The following is a 16,498-nucleotide window of genomic DNA, read 5'->3' as shown; positions in this document are numbered from 1 at the left end:
GCTGATTTGGAAAGGGGAGAAGCTGAGGGGTGGGTTGTGTGTTAATGGGGCAGAAAATGAGGTGACAAATTAGGTGAAAAGGCTTGGTTAAGTACAGAATTAGCTGATGGTTCCCTCCTTATTCATGTGTGGATTAGCTGTCACTGCTTGCCCAGGTGGGCTGCAGGAAAGAGGCCAACAAAGTCAAGGTAGGCTGACCAGAAAATCTGAAAAGGCAGGTCCTGAAACAGAAGAGTGGAAACAGGAAAAGAGCTGAGAAGAGGAAATTGATGTTTCCTAGAAGGATTACATGGCTTATCGTGTTAGTTTGCCCTGTAGCTATAATTACGAAGGATACACTGATTTCAGAGTGCTGCAGGGTTTAGCACCAGTAGGACCCAGTGACAAAAGAAATTTGTTAGTGAAGGACTTTCAGGATTTGGGTGTTTGTGTGACTGCCTTTGTCAGCCGTACAGAAATCTTCAGCTAGAATTGCTATCCTGAAGTGCCTGCACTACATCCCAGAGCCAGAGCCCCCATTCCAGATCACCCAATGCCCTGAGGCTGGTGCTCTCCTGCTTCCCTCTGTGGACACCATGCCCTTCTAGGACTGCGTGTGGGTAAACCTGCTCTGTCCTGTGTCTTCAGTTGTGAGGACATGTTTCCTACTGGCTCTGGGGTGATCCTGGGTTATTCTATCCTCTGTTCTCTGCAGATCATTCTATCTCCTTTCACATAACATCAAAGCAAAATCCATACAAGAAGGCTTTTGTTAGATTAATTGACATGGTTGGAAAAAAAATAGACAAGCTCTCAGGCAGAGTACTGTTCTAGTTAAATTTTCAGGACTTTTTTCAAGTGACTTGGACAAGAACCGGCATTGCAAAACTTGCCTATTCATCTGCAATTAAATTGGGTGGGTTAAAGTAGGTTATCTTTTCTTGTAAGTCTTGTCTTGCTCTCTTTATCATTTAATGGTCTTGGCTACAGCTTTTGCGTATCACCTTCAGTCCTCAAACTGTGGTCCTCTCCATTCTATCCCTCATCTCTTCAGCTGTCACATTGGATTGGAAATTTACAGAAATTCAGAGAATTGTGCTGATCAAGAAAAGTAGGTATTTCAAATAGAGGTCTCTTAAGTATGTGCTTGTTTCCAATGAAGTGGTGGTGAAGTGTTTTTCTTGAAATGGGACCAGATGTTTGCCTAATTAAGGAAAGCCTTAGGTATAAAAACAAATATTTTGTTAAGTGATGGCTGCTGTGAAAACAAAAAAGATACAGAACTTGAGAGGGCAGGAAATGGATGGTAGGCCACTACCCATGGAACCCTACATCAATGTCTTTTCCTTCCTTGAATCAGTGCTGGTTCCTAAGCAGTCTTTTTCAATAAGCAAACCATTATATAGAAGCCACTGGCTATAAGTTATGTCATTGATTTAATTGAGATGGGCACTTGCACAAAACACAGAGCGTTTTAATGTTCATCCTTCCTCCAGACTCACAGTTTTCCACACAAAACCCTGCTGGGCACACTTACGTTGGTTTTGGACAGCTGTACCAGTTCATGGATTACCAGCCCTTTGCTGGAGATCCCAAACAATAGATTGGGCCACTGAATTGCACTGGAGCTTGTTCAGTTGTACTAAGGAGCACTTTAAAAGCTTTTAGGCTTTTCAATGCTATGTCAGTAACTCATCAAACATGTCAAAAAAAAGCTCCTGAAAATGATTTCTTGTGAAATCAGCTTGAAAGAAAGGTTCATTTTCACAAGTACAAGAAGGAACTTTTAATCGCTCTACCTCCTCTTGTTAGGCTCTGCTCAGAAAGGTAAAAATTTAGATCTGTTCCCATCAGGAGTCCTAGCTGGAAAACCTCATCAATTTAGTTACCTAAGTTTAGAAATAAATTTTTTTCCTAATTAATTTTACATAAATTTTTTCTCATGTGTGTTCAGTCATTTATCATATAAAAAGTCAATCTGTTCTTCTGGAGTTCTTTACTCACTGAGTACTTTTGTGCATATTGCTATTTCAATCAGTCAAAATTGATTTCTTCAGAGTGTTGACTCAGTGTCTTTCATCAAATTATGATTATCTTTCTGATGGAATCATGTAGATTCCTTTTCTTTTGCTGCACAGCAGTTTCACCATTTTTACTGCATAATTTGCAATACTTTTTTCTAGTATGTAACTCATATTACTTTAGAAACTCCTACAGTCACAAAGAGTACAGACAACTTTCTGCTGTAATCTAAACAACAATTTATGAACATATTTAGGAGAAAGAATAAGCTCAATGAATGTTCACAGACTGTAGGAACTGGCAAAAGAGGGTTATCCAATGAGCCTCTGATTCACAGCATCAACAAAGCACTTGTGTTCTGCAGCGTTGCCAGTGCTTGTGCCCACAGAACCAGACGTTTATTCTATAAAATTGTTTGAAGAACCCCTGTTCTGTCACCAGTCATTCCAGCAAGTATCACAAGTGCAATTCGCACACAGACTCCATTTTTTAATCAAAGCAATCAGCAATAAACCACCAAACACTTCAGAGAGCATATTTTTCCAGACGGAAAACTGTCTCAGTAGTCTCACCTGGTGTGATTGACCCCACAGACTCTGTTAGCAAAGTACAGTACCTGCCATGCCTCGAAATTACTCAAGTAAACAAAACAATAAAGTACTTTTCTACATTTTACACTGCACGCATAGGGTTTTGTGAGACACTTCATAGAGCCCTAATTCCTTCTGTTTGGTTTTGCTTATTATTTTTGAAACAAGAGATAGCTCTTCTCTCTTAGACCTCTCCATTAGTGGTTCTCCATCACTACCCTCATCCCCTTCAAGATTTTTAACAAGCAAGCAGCTGTGCCTGTTACATTTAATAGAAGTATTTTTAAGAACGCTCTTGTTTACAGCATTACTGCATTTCTCTCTGCAAACAGTTGGAGCAAAAGCATCTCTCTCTGTACATAATGGTTTAGAATGTATTTAAGGTACCAAATGAGTAGATAATAATAATTTCAGGGTTTAGTTGGGTTTTTTTCAGTCACCACAACTAAACAAAATTAATGATGCTTTTATATTTTTCTATTTATTTCCAGTTTTGGAAAGAATTCTATGCACCAATACATAATAAAGCAATTGAATTACTAGAATGACTTATATTACATTATACTATGTTCAACAATTTACACACCAATGCATTAATAGGTAAGTAATTACACATATAAACAATCATGGCTCCTCCTTCATTTGAATGAGTTCTTGCTATTGTAGGCTAAGGCTGGTCAGTGCCAAACAGACATGACAAAATGTTTACCTTTTCCCTTGGGAAGCAAAATCTAAAACCAGGAGGGTTTTTTTCAGATCAAATCAAACTATTTTTGTTCTTTTTTTATTTTTTTTCCTACAAACAAAATGGAGCAGCTAGGAGTTGATTCCCAGGATCCCCAAAGGCACAGGAAACATCCCCTGCTGTGGTCGGTAGCACTTAGACACCCTGGCAATGCCAAGCAGAGGCAGTCCAGGCTCTCAGGTGTGCACAGCCTGGGGCTTCAGCTCCCAAAACAAAGCTCCTGGGCTCCAGCTCTGCAGTCCAGCCCTAGGCTCCTAGCAAGTTGCTGAGCTGGCCACCAGGAAACTAAGCATGTTCTTTAATTTCACTATTTCACTGGCTTGCCTGTCCATGTTTGGGCACAGTTTATCAAGAATCAGTGCACACACCCCCACCCACCTCAGCCACACTGTGATCTCAGAAGTGCTCCTTAGGCCTTGGCCCTGATGTACAGCACCTGAGCTGAGCTGCTCTTAACCTCATCAGAGACATCGCCTGCCTCCAGGAAGGGTGCTGGCTAATGAGCTGCTGTTTTTTAATGAACTGCCTTGGAAATTTATTTTTCTTGCCTGACCCAAATGGAGCAGCAATTTTGTTACTGAACTTTCAAAGAAAGTCACCAACCGGAATTGCAATCAAGGGTGGAAAGTTACTCTAAAACCCACTCTCTTGCAACTCCACAAACAGTGTGGACTGAGACCCTGGGAGCTCTCCTGGAGCTCTGGGCTGTGCCCAGGTCAGCGTCCCCCTCAGAACAGGACCCCTCGGGGCCAGGAATGCTCCAATTTGCTGCACTGGGAAGACCAAGGCTGGAGCCTGGGCTGATCCCCAATTCTTCAAGGCTCAGTCCTTTGCCCCTGGAGAAGGTCCAAAGGCACCAATATGAGTCCTTCGCTGAGCTCGAGGGGGGTTTTTGGCAGAAATAAACCTGTTCGTTCACCTGTACATACATGTACAGACTTCATGTCTGTGTGCAAGTGAGAATGTGCTACAGCAAATGAGCTGGGAATGCTGCTCTCAGATTCTTCCGTATGTTAGATTAGTAAGTCAGGCCTATAAGTTAGTTACTGTTGTGCTTTTAGTAAATTCTATAGAATCTTCAGTTAAATTGTTTAAATTAGGCTATAGATTCATTGCTGTTAAGTTTAAGTACTGTTAAAACCTTTAGGCCTAAACCCTTGGTCAAATCCAGGGCTAAGTTTGGCAGGGGAGTCCATTCTGAACTCTGTAACTCAATGGGAGGGTCTCCCTTATTCCTTTTGATCCTTACCCTTTCCCATATTTAACCTTTTTCCCAACCCCAGCTTCCACGTAGATAATTTCTGGTTGATCTTAGTTTTAGATTGATTGATTTTAGATTTTGGTCCAGTTTTTCTCTGTGTGCTTTAATTATCTAGTAAGCAGTAGAGTGAACTTTGCAAACAAATTTTGTCACGCTTTCACTTTTATATTAAACCTGATTTTGCCGATATCTTTGCCGGTGATTCTTTGAGTGACCTAAAACACTCATTTGTGACAAACATTTTGGTCAATTAAAATGAATGTTAGAATTCTGTGAGCACAAAACTTTCCCCTGGCAGATATCCATCTAGCCCAAGTCTCAGTGAAATGTAGGAGAAGGATATCAAGGAGTGTGATAAATATGCCATGTGCATATGCAAACATCTTCTATGTTTTATAATAAAACTTGTGCTGCAGTGATGTGTTCCCTGCTCTGGTTTTTCACCCTCCTCCACTGTTAACATAAACTTGTTACCAACAGTTGTTTTTATATCCAGCCAAAAGTAGCCATGGTGACATTTATAAGAAAAAATTCTAATTATCTTCATAAAAGTGGTCTTCCAAGGGCTGCTTTAATACTCTTTTTATTTTTTTGGTCAATGATTCATGTTGGCTGTCATAAACACGACAGCACAATGCAGGCGAGGATGGACGGAGGAATAAGGAAGAGCACATTGAGAGCTGCAGGAACTGCAGAAGTGAAGATGTTTCAGCTGCAGGAGTGCTGACATTCAAGTGTACACTGCCTCTGTAATTCATATAATTCACCCAACAGCAGGTCTGAGAAGAGCAGTAACCTCCTGCAGAGTGGGAGTTCAATGCACATGCCTTTCCAAGGCTGCATGGCAAAGACTGAGTATTAAGAATGTGGATGAGGTACAGAGAGGAAAAGAAAACAAAGATAATTAGAATCTTACCACAGGAAAAAAAACCCAAAACATCTGTGGGCATTCTCCCAACTTAATTTTTGAAACAGAAGGTTAAAGAGTAACTGAGGAACCTGCTCTTGGAATGTTGTTTGTCTTAGTGGCTTATTCATACCATTTGTCCAGCTCTTAGTCACGATGGTCTCTCATTGATTCTGACTTTTAAAAAATAGCATGGCACAAATCTCCTTCACATTCCTTCTGGAAACTTCTCTCTCCTAAAACAGCCCTTTGCAGCTGGTGGCTGGTTTTACTGTCAGTTTGCTCCCACTTCTGCACTTGGTTTGCTGCATTCACCTGCTGACTTTTACTGTACACCGAGATGATGTTGTGGAGGCAGCAAGTGCCTTTTCAAAGGGAGAACAGGCCCTCGCAGAACAGCAGCACTGCAGCCCCTGCAGTAAACAGCGTTCGCAGGTAACAGCACTGCATTCCAACAAAACACCCTTGGAGTCCCTGGGATACCATCAGAAAGTCCTGTCACAGCAGGGTGATGGAGATGTCAGGATGGCTGCTCCAAGGGGAGTCACGCTGGAGAAGCCCCGTGATCTCCTGTGATGAACTGACTGGCCTGTGATGGGAGAGTGTGAGTAATGTCCACCTGGATTTCAGCAGAGCCGCTGCCTCCCAGATGAACCTCACAGGACCTTTGTCAGAACTGAAGAGACTGAGACAAGCTGCTCCTGGTCAGCCCGGAGAAAGGCTTGGTGGGGGGTCTTACCAACCTGAAAGAAGGGTGCAAAGACAAAGCCAGACCCTTTCCAGCAGTGACAGAGCAAGAGCCAACAGGCACAAATTGGAACAAGGGTTTCCCTCTGAATACCAGGGAACATTTTTTCAGTGAGGGTGACCAAGTACTGGCACAGGTTGCCCCAGAGACGTTGTGGAGACTCCATCCTTGGAGACAGTAAAGAAATGTCAGAAGTCATCGTGGGTAAGTGGCTTCCAGGTGTTCCTGGTTGTTAAGGGGGTTGGACAAGACATCCTTCAAAGATCCCTTCCGACCTCAACCAGTCTGTGTTTCTGTGAAGGTGTCCTAAACTTGCATGGAAATCAAGAAGGTTCTTCGACCGTGCTTTGAAATTTCACAGGATTTTAGCCAGTGAAATTAGACCAGAATTACTGAGAAGTCAAACTTAAGCATACCTGAGGGAAGCATTTCCTCAGGCTCAGCTTCCTCTCTTTCCCATTTAGGCCAGTAAACCCACACCCTGGGTGATGGGAAGCAGTGTGGTAGTGGAGAAGGTCTTGGGTGGGTTGTTTCTAGCATTCACTGCACCTGAAGGAGATGATTGAGCAGAGCAAACACACCTCAGTGTTGTCCCTCTCGTGAGGGGGGTGGCCACACTCCTGTCCAGGAGGGAAATGACTGGAGGTGCTGTCAGGGAGGGCAGGGGAAAAGGGAGGGAGTGGAGGGGTGCAAGGTGTGTAATGGTTGGGGATCAGGCGGTGAGGGGGTGTGTGGGGGCTGTGAAGCTCAGGGAGCGTGTGAGGGGTGTGAGTGAAGGTGGATGTGCAGGTTTGAGGGTATGTGGGGGGCTCAGGAGGTGTGAGGGGGTGGATAAGAGCAGGGTTGTGTGTGGGTGTGAGGTGTGAGGGAGGTGTGGGTTTGGGGTGAGGGGTGCGAGAGGGAGCAAGTGTAGGCTTAAGGGGGTGTGGGACTGGGCATGAGGGGGTACTGGGGGTATGGGGTGATATTGGGAGTGTGAGGGGGTATGGAAGTGGGTTTAAGGTGATGGGTGTGAGGGTGAGGAGGTGTGGGCATAAGGGGGTGTGGCACTGGGTGTAAGGGGGTATTGTGGGTCTGAGGTGGGATACTGGGGGGGATGTGGGACTGGATGTGAGGGGATGTAGGTTTGAGGTGACGGGTGTGAGGGGGAGCAGGTGTGGGCATAACAGCATGTGAGACTGGATGTGAGGGGGGTGTTAGGTGTCTGAGGGGGGGCACCAGGGTCTGGGGGGGATGTGGGACTGAGTGTGAGGGCGGTACTGGGGGTCTGAGTGCTGTCCCGGGGGTGTGAGAGGGGCATTGGAAGTCTGAGAAGGGCACTGGGATGGGGGGGGGGCTGTGGGACTGGGTGTGAGTGGGGTACTGGGGGCGTGTAGGGGCTGTGGTACTGGCCGCGCTGGGGGGCGGGGGCCTGGCGCTGGCCCCCACCCGGCTGTGCCCGCCCGGGACCGAGGGCGGTGCCGGGGGAGGCGCTCGATGTCCCGGTGTTCCCGAAAGTCCCGCTGTCCCTCGCTCCCGACGCTGCGCGAGGAGCGGCCGCTCCATCCCGACCGCAGGTAACGGCGCTGCCCCGGCGGCGCGGCGGGATGACAGGTACGGCGTTTGATAGCTGTTTTGTAGCCATTTTAATAGCTTTATCGTGTTTGTGGTGTTAGAGCGCGTGCTGCCACTTCTCCGTAAGTAGTTTCCTTGCTTTTCACCGGCTGTCCCTCAGGGAATTGTTTGGAGCCCTCGGGTTACAAGTTGCGGTGGCAACTTCGGGGGAGGGTGTTGGTGGAGTAGCTTTGGCAGCGTTGGAACGGTAATTTTTTTTAAAATCAAAGTTATTCGTATTTGCTAAATTTCAGCTACAAAAAGAGTTTTTGCCACCCTGACTGAGAGAATTTGCCAGGGTTAAGGTGGATGCGAAGAGTCACAGAAATATTTAGATGCTTATGCTCTTTAAGCCTGTAAGCAAGTCTTTTTTCAGAGATCAGAATCAATGGCAATTTTACTGGAATGATTCTAGACTCTCTAAACACAACTGTGAGAGCTTGATTAATTCTGAGGGTGCTGAAACACAGACGGCAGAAAATCGGGCTTTCACATTAAAAAGGTGAGGAGCACTTTGCAAGAACTCCTTCATTCATATCACGCATTCATGAAACTGTTGGTTATTTTTATATTTGTCTATACATTCTAACACTGATGTGCTCCTTCCTCCCTCAGTGTTGCGATTATTTTGACTGTTAAATTCAAAAACATGTTCTCATGCTATGAGGTACCCTGAGCTACTTTGTCTCAGAGCACTTTCCAGGACAATATTACTTTTTGAAAATAAAATTCAGCTCTTCCTAGACAGAAAGAGCATTGCAGGAATATTATTTCTACAAGGACAACAGGAATTTTTGGGTTATCTGAAAGACCAATCCATGATTCAGTATCACACACTGGGTTGCATAGTTCCTCATTCCTTAAACTGCTTTAAAACTTTAAACTCCCTTTAAAGTTTATCTTCACAGGTGAGAAGTGACTGTTTACTTTTAGGAACACATGGAGTCGTTCTGACATTGCAGTTAATCACATTTAGGAATGTTTTATAATTGCAATCTGCTGAGCACCCATCTGTGATGTATTATCACAGAAATTTCTCTTTTAGGAGGTCTGCTTAGACTGTGGTCTTTCACTTGAGTGAAAGTCCAGGTGTGGCACATGTATTCCCAGAGTCAGTGTGGGTCCTGTGAAAGTCTAGTTGCACTTTGTTCCCACAGTAACAAATTTAGGATGACACAGCCCCAGGTGCTCTCCTGTGATTAACAGATTCTCCAGATGAAGTTGTGGTTGTCATCCAGCACTCAGGAACATGCTCTGCATTGTATTGTTCCTGTTGTGAATCTGTAATACCTCCTGTTGTTCGTATAGTGTCTGATTCTGAAGTATTTGTGGATTTTTTTTTCCCCATTTCATGTATCTTTTTGCACTTTTCTCTGCACAGAAACATTTCAGGCTTTCTCCAGGCAGGTTCGTACCTGGCAACACCATCTACTCCTAACTCTCAAACTTCAGCTGTTGTCTTAGGCCAGCCTTACACTGTCCTCACTCACATCAACAGTCCTGGTAAAGTCCATGGAAACAGCAAATTTAAGCAACAGGAGGCATTAGATGAGATGTCAGAAAAACAGCCTCACCTTCATTACTGACCTGCTGCATGACCTCAGGTAGCATTATTCTCTTTCCATGCCTGTTTAACATTCAATGTTCTTTTGGCCATAAAAGGTATCTCTACAGATGAAAAGGCTCTTCCTATGTAAGAAGAGCTATTTGCCATTGCGTAAGTAATGTGAGCAGTTAAGTGTCAGAAGAGCTTTAGATAAATAGGAAAGAAATGTAAAAACACCAAAGACTTCCAGGTAAGTCAAAACCAAGGCAGAACACAATCAGAATTCCAACATGTGTGTTATGCAAGATATTTCTCTGCAGTTTGTTTCTGGAAACCTAAGTGTGCAAATTGATTGAATACTTTTAGAAAAGACTTTATAAAAATCTTGTATACGTTACTTGTCAAAAGGACGCATAAAAATCATAACAATGATTTGCACTTCAATGAAAGCTGAGATAGACAGTACTGCATCCTGTAATTTCAGTATAATGGAGTGAATCCTTAAAGTAATTTCAGTGCAATTACCTTTAAAAAATGTTTTATCAAGACATAGGGGGAAAAGCCCAACCACCAGTCAAAGTCAGATTTTCTCCTCAGATTTCCAGGGAGGAAATCTGATGCTTTTAGTTTTGCTTGTTGGAGTTTTGGAACAAACTACATTGAGATCATATTTTGATTTTTGAATTCGAAGTAAAACAGAATGAACTTACTGCTCTTCAGTTAATCACCAAACTTTTCTAGTGCTTTCAGTGATGAATAAAAATGAGTCTCTCTTCATTTCCTTTGCAGTTAAACATATTTACTTCTCTAGAAATACACTGTAAATAAACAAATGTAATTTTCATATCCATGCCTACCCTTGTATTGGAATTACTCTGCCAGTTGTTAAATACTGATTTTTTTTTTCTCTAAAGGTTTTCCCTACACATAGGTAAGCAAGCTCATGTAAGAAGTGTTAGTTGCATGTATGCAGGTATACATTCATACAAGGCCTTTTGTTATTTATGCCACATTAAGTTCTTAATTTTTTGTGTGAAATCTCCTGATTTACTTTCCTTCTGTCAAACATTTCTTTTGTTGTAGAGCTGATACTGTCTGCTCAGGCAGAGGATTGTACAAAAGACTGTCACAAATAAAAAAGTGACAGCCATACTCTAACCTTCTACAAATGTTGTATTTATATTCAAGTATTTTTTAAAGTTTTTAATGTATTTCTTGAAGTCTAGAGGGTGAGAACACTTTTTTTTTCTTCTTCCCTTCATACTCTTTTCTCAAAATATGACGGTGTTTGCAGGAGCAATTTGTACAGTTAAACCTTCTCTTTTTTTTTTTTTCTGTTTTCTCTTCTCTGGGGAACCTCTTTGCTTTCTATGGAAGGCAGATCTTTTATAGCCCCTAGGAGGGTGTAGGTGAGATGAGCAGGATGATGGAGGTGGTGGAGGTGCCACCAGAGGGGTATTCCCTGATCAAAGCCGTGTACCAGAGACGCCTCCGCCTCACCAGGCTGTTGATCGATGGGGGTGCCTACGTCAATGAGAGCAACAGCAGAGGGGAGACCCCCCTCATGGTTGCTTGTATGACTGAACACGTGGACTTGCAGAGTGCCAGCAAGGCCAAGATGGTTAAGTACCTGCTGGACAACAAGGCTGATCCGAACATCCAGGACAAATCTGGGAAGACGGCCCTGATGCATGCATGCTTGGGCAGAGCGGGCCCAGAGGTGGTGTCTCTACTGCTCATGAGTGGGGCTGACCCAAGCCTGCCTGACCACTCCAACTGCTCTGCTCTCGTGTACGCAATAAACTCTGCAGACAGAGAGACCCTAGAGGTTCTGCTCAACGCTTGTAAGGCACGAGGGAAAGACGTGATCATCATCACCATGGACAGATCTGCATCGGGGAGGCAGGAAACTAGGCAGTACCTGAACATGCCTCCCCCAGAGCTCGGGGAGTGTCAGTACCCAACTGCCTGCACCTCCCCATCGGAAATAGAACCCAGTGAGACTCCAGAGGGACCATTCAGCTTCAGAGAGCTGTATCCTCCACGGGAGGAGGACAGCTTATCTCAAACAGGGTCACTGATGATGAAACCCAGCCCGATACAGGCCCGGTTCAAGCTGACCCATGTGCAGCAGCTGGAGCGTGAGCCTTGGGTAAAGTGCTGCCCAGCAGTGTTTCACCAGAGGAAAATTGCTTCTTCACAGGAACTTCAGAGTATCAATCCCATAGAAAAGCTCTCTTGTAAAGTCAGTGGCCTTGGCTTATCAAAGAGAGTCAACACCAGTCCCCAAAGTATTGACAGGAAAGACACTGCTCATGTATTCAAAACCTCGGATGAAACTGGGTCCAGGAAACCACCACCTGACAAGATAAACTATCAGACTCCTTTCGTTGAAGAGAAACATAACCCCAGTGTGATTCCCATGGGTCAGAGTGTCAGTCTGGGACAAATCAGCTTAATTTCAAACCTCAGCGGTTTTTTCAGGAACAAAAATGCAAAACCAGATCACAACAGTTCTGATTCTCAGTTAATTGCTGGTCTAAGTCCTGCTGCTGCTGCAGAAGACAGTAAGTCAGCAATAGGAAAGAAAGAGATTATTTCTCCATCTCACTCCTTGTTACCAAGTTCTAGAGAAGTTCTGGAGAAAATGCCTTCTGTTACTGTGAAAGGCAGAAATCAGGCTTTCCCAGAAGGACAAGGGTCAGGAGCCTTAGCATTGGATCAGACAAGGCCAGATTTTCTGCCACCCCTGAGTGTGAACCCTTGCCCCCCAGTTCAGGAGATCACTGTCATAAACACAGTTTCTGGGATGATTTCTTGTGGGCAAACACAGTTAGGGCCAGCAGCACCTGCTTTTCCTAGGATGACCAAAAACACCAATCTGCTGCGCAGGAGGCCGTATGAGCAGATTACAGTCTGAGCAGGTTAAGCAATTACTGAATCTTTAATGGGGGATAAGGGGCTACAAACTCTTTGATATGTAAATATTCACTGCACTCCCTGATTGTAATGGTGCATATCACAAAGTAGAGCGGGTCTGTGATGTAAAGCTCTGTGCCTTGGGATGAGTCGAACAGCTTAAAGACTACATGAAGACATAATTAACGAATGAGGCTGCTTTCTGCAAACTGAGGAATATTTATTTTCCTGGTTTTCTAAGATTTTCAACTTACCTGTGACAGACTGAACCCACAATGCCTCTTAAGCACTGCAGTTGTAATTGTACGTTGTAAATATGACTCCGAGATTTTCCCAAACATGTACTCTTTTTGCACCAACAGAGGTCGTACACATGGAGTTTGGGAACCTGAAACAGTTGACTGTGATGCTGGACACCAGCCTGACTGTCCAGGTTGTACAATACCCAAAAAACTCACACACATCAGTGTGCAGGGGCAGGTGTACACAGGCAATGTCTCCTGCTTCTATGACTTCACTCCATGTAAACAGTTAATAAAAGTCATGTTGCAGAGCTGTGCTGCCCAGGGAATTCCAGCTAAAGACTGGGAGCACGTTTCAGATGCCTAGCTGGCCCTGGGGCAGGTGGTGCACAGCTCTGGAGTGCTGCAGGCCAGTACACAAAGCCTGCCAGCCCTGGCAGGAGCCCACAGGGAGCACAATGAGCCCTGAGTGTGACACAAACAAACTGCTCACACTGTCAACGAGGTGTCTCAGCCACCTGGGGCTGCTCAAGGTTCTGACCTGCTGGAATCTGCTCCTCAGAAAAGGAAGGGTGGGGGAGGCAGAGCCTATATCTAAACAAGAGTCTATCACTGTCTGCAGTTCTGGACTCCCCCCAAAAGAGATCTCCAGGTCATGCAGGAGCTCTTTGGCCCCAGTCACAGCCCTTTTCACCAGGGTACAGATGGTGGGGCACATCAAGTGTTCTTCAGCAAGGACACTTCACACATAGGCTTGGGAGCAGGGAAAAGCTCTGTCCTCCTGCTCAGACAGACCTAAAAAAAGACAATCCAGGTGTGGGGAGGCCTTGGCACAAGTTGCCCAGAATATCCATCCCTGGAACTGTCCAGGGCCAGGTTGGACAGGGTTCAGAGCAACCTGGTCTACTGGAAGGTGTCTCTACCTATGGCAAGGGGGTTGGAACGAGATGGGCTTTAAGGCCCCTTCCAACCCAAATTGTTCTGTGGTTTTAATGACAAAACTCACCTGGGAGATGGAAATTCACATTTTGCCTATTTTGAAGCAGAGGACTGAATGTCTTAGGGGTAGAAAACACTCCTCTGCAGACTCTAAGCTACTGCATATTTTTTATCATCTCTATCTAAAAATCCATCTTTCTTTGCTTTCCTTTAGTGTTCTACAATTCCAAACATGGTTCTGTCTTTGTGTGCATACCATAGATACTGGACTGCATTTAGCATTTTAGATCTCATCTTCTAAATATTGAGAAAAAGTGAATGTGTTCTATGTTGTCATAGTTTACAGAAAGTAGTTGTACTGAAATTGTGTCTGTGTAATGTGAATTTCAGTATACTGAAATACTTTTTTTCTGAAAATGCTCAGTCAGTACTATGTCTGCTTGCAGCTTCAGTCAAAGTTCACCGAATCTGACATTGCCTAACAAATAACTGTGATGTTATTTAGCTTTGCACTTAGTATATGATAATTTAAAGGGGATGATAAACATGAAACAATTTAAAGGGGATGATAAAAACAATTTAAAGGGGATGATAAACATAAACAATTCAAAGGGGATGATAAACACACTCTGTGTAAATATCTTTTTCGGAGTATTTGTTGCCATTCAGGTTCTGCCTTTTCCTTCAGATGTTGTCGGATCAGCCCCTGTGTACATCAGATAGAAGCAGGGATTATGTGGAAATCTTTTTATGACAGAGAAATTACATGGAACAGAGTATGTCAGTATTAACTGGGTACAAATTGGTCCCTACACACAATATATTTTTCAAATGTTTTCATGGCATTAAAAATGGAAATGGCAATTTGTCATTTCTTCATCTCATAATGAAATTAAATATTTGCAATGGAAAATGGATCTTTAAAAACATACAAGTCCTTTTTTAGAAGAAAACTACCATCACCAGGTGTTCTAACTGGTATCTGTGCTGAGGGTATAAAACCCAATTGATGCTGTTTTGATTTTAAAATTAATTATGTATATGAGGATATTTCTCCCTTAACTGAAAGAGTAATTTTTCCACAAAATACTTGGACAATGGAGGAAAATGGCAAGTGTCTTGAAAAGGGAAGTTTTTCAGTGGTGTTACCAGTATTTTGTGATTAATTGTGGTGCAGAAATAATGTGAAGGGTTAATATTACTGTTTGTTTTTGCATTACTGTTACAAGTGACCTTCAAAGAAAAGAAGCTTTGTTCTCTTGATGTTGTTATGATGAATAAATAAAAGTTTTTTTTTTCCCCCACCAAGGGAACATGGAAATAAGCACATGCTTTTATTCACCACTCAGTAGATGATGAGTCACTGCCAAAGGTTCTCACTTAGAAGTATTTTTCAGGTTGTCTCTATGCAAGAAAATGGGAACAGTTACTTAGATTTAATCCAATATAGCTCAATTTGTGCAAAGTATGGTGTGAGAGAGGCTCTCTCCACCTGCCGGAAGCTTCCTGTGGTTCCAGTCGTGGAGATGCTCTTGTGCTATCTTTGAAGCCCTTAATCCATGACATTTCCCAGCCACCCCTGATGTTCTTTTCAGTGAAGAACGGTCAGCACAACCGGAGTTTCTAATGTTAGAACCCCTCACTTCCCAAGGCACCCGAGATAAAAACAACAGACCTTTTAGGTTCCTTTTTTGTCTCTGGGCACAGAAAATACCACAGGCTGAGTCTCCCCTTGCTAGTGTTGAAAGCTATGGTTTCCCATCTCTCTCACCTGCTGGTGAAAAAGCAGTGAAAATCATCTGCTCTTACTCTCAGTCAATGTCACATCACAGTCACAAAGACCTTCAATGTGGAAATTACACACAATGGCAGTGGCACTGACGTGATCAGTGTCCCCATGCATGTCAGTGACAGCTCCACCCAGGCACACAACTGATGAGAAAATGGATTTTAAATCCATGTGGTAACTTTAGAAAGGCCATTTAAAAATCATGCAAAGATTTTACACTGAACACCAAAGATTTTTTTTCTAACTGTACACAGGCCAGTTTATTCCCCAAATTCCTGAAATCCAGACACAGAACCAAATACCAAACATTTTTAATTCCTCAACACTGTAACTTTTTTTTTTCCCTTAAAGGATGGGACTATTCAATCACCAAGTTATTAAATGAGTTATAAAGACTCCTAGTGTAATTTCAGCTTTAATTTGATGGTTTGAATTGAAAAAAAGGACGGGTTTTGTTGGGGGGGTTTTGGTTTTTTGAATGAATGCTGAAGAGGGAGATGTGGAGAACATCAGATGGAACAACACATTTGAAAAATGTGCCTTTGGGGGCATTTTCTTTCATTCCACAGTACATTTAAACAACCAGCGAATAGCTTGTGCTTTGCTCCCATTGCTTCTGTGTCATGACAGGACACAGCTGGGTCACCGTGCAGGACACAGTGACATCTCTCTTCCGTACCGTGTTATTTTATCTGTTTACTAAGGTCCTTCAAATTCACAGAGAAACAGAAAGCTAAAAGTGCACTTGCAGTAAATTACCAGTGTTCGTATAATACAAGGAACACATCCCTGACAGAAAGTAAAAGAAAAAAAATAAAAAGACAGCCACAGCTAAAACAACACAGACCGGCTCTCCCACCAGAATAAAACCTGGCTTCATCTCACCACTACTGTCTCACTGCAGCCTCACACGTAAATCGTTTTATTTTAGGAGAGCATTTGAATAAACACAGAGTAAGAAATTCAAATGAATTTATTTATGTGCAACTCAGACCAGACTGACATAAACGAGTTCACATGGAACTAGCAGAGATCCATGGGTAAAAAATACATACAGAAATTTAGATATGTAGGAAAATCTATACAATTCACCACATAGCCAAACTCTTCTGTCTTCACAAGAATGCTTCATAGAACTATTGTCTATCTCTCCATCGATCTTACCATCTGAGGAGATGAGGCTACCGAGGTAATTAAACTGTTGGACTGATTTGAGCT

At 43.3% G+C, this 16,498-nt stretch overlaps 1 protein-coding gene across 4 annotated transcripts; it reads left to right on the top strand.

The window, feature by feature from the left end:
- The first annotated feature begins 5,637 nt into the window (after positions 1-5,637).
- Positions 5,638-14,779, top strand: ANKRD34B (ankyrin repeat domain 34B). 4 transcript variants are annotated; one of them, XM_017806042.1, is made up of 2 exons: positions 5,638-6,456; positions 9,227-14,779. In XM_017806042.1, the coding sequence occupies exon 2, from the start codon at positions 10,806-10,808 to the stop codon at positions 12,309-12,311; it is 1,506 nt and encodes a 501-aa protein (XP_017661531.1). In that variant the 5' UTR covers positions 5,638-6,456; positions 9,227-10,805; the 3' UTR covers positions 12,312-14,779. The 4 variants fall into 4 exon arrangements, with proteins under 4 accessions (XP_017661531.1, XP_017661533.1, XP_017661532.1 ...); XM_017806044.1 differs by lacking the exon at positions 5,638-6,456 and adding an exon at positions 7,806-7,845; XM_017806043.1 differs by lacking the exon at positions 5,638-6,456 and adding an exon at positions 7,862-7,928.
- Positions 14,780-16,498: the final 1,719 nt, after the last annotated feature.

The sequence above is a fragment of the Lepidothrix coronata genome, unplaced genomic scaffold, assembly GCF_001604755.1.
Source record: "Lepidothrix coronata isolate B3197 unplaced genomic scaffold, Lepidothrix_coronata-1.0 Scaffold14, whole genome shotgun sequence".
NCBI lineage: Eukaryota > Metazoa > Chordata > Aves > Passeriformes > Pipridae > Lepidothrix > Lepidothrix coronata.
This window is presented reverse-complemented; position numbering and strand designations above follow the sequence as displayed.

Coding starts and splice junctions, on each gene's coding strand:
- ANKRD34B (XM_017806042.1), top strand. CDS start 10,806: ATGAGCAGGATGATGGAGGTGGTGGAGGTGCCACCAGAGGGGTATTCC.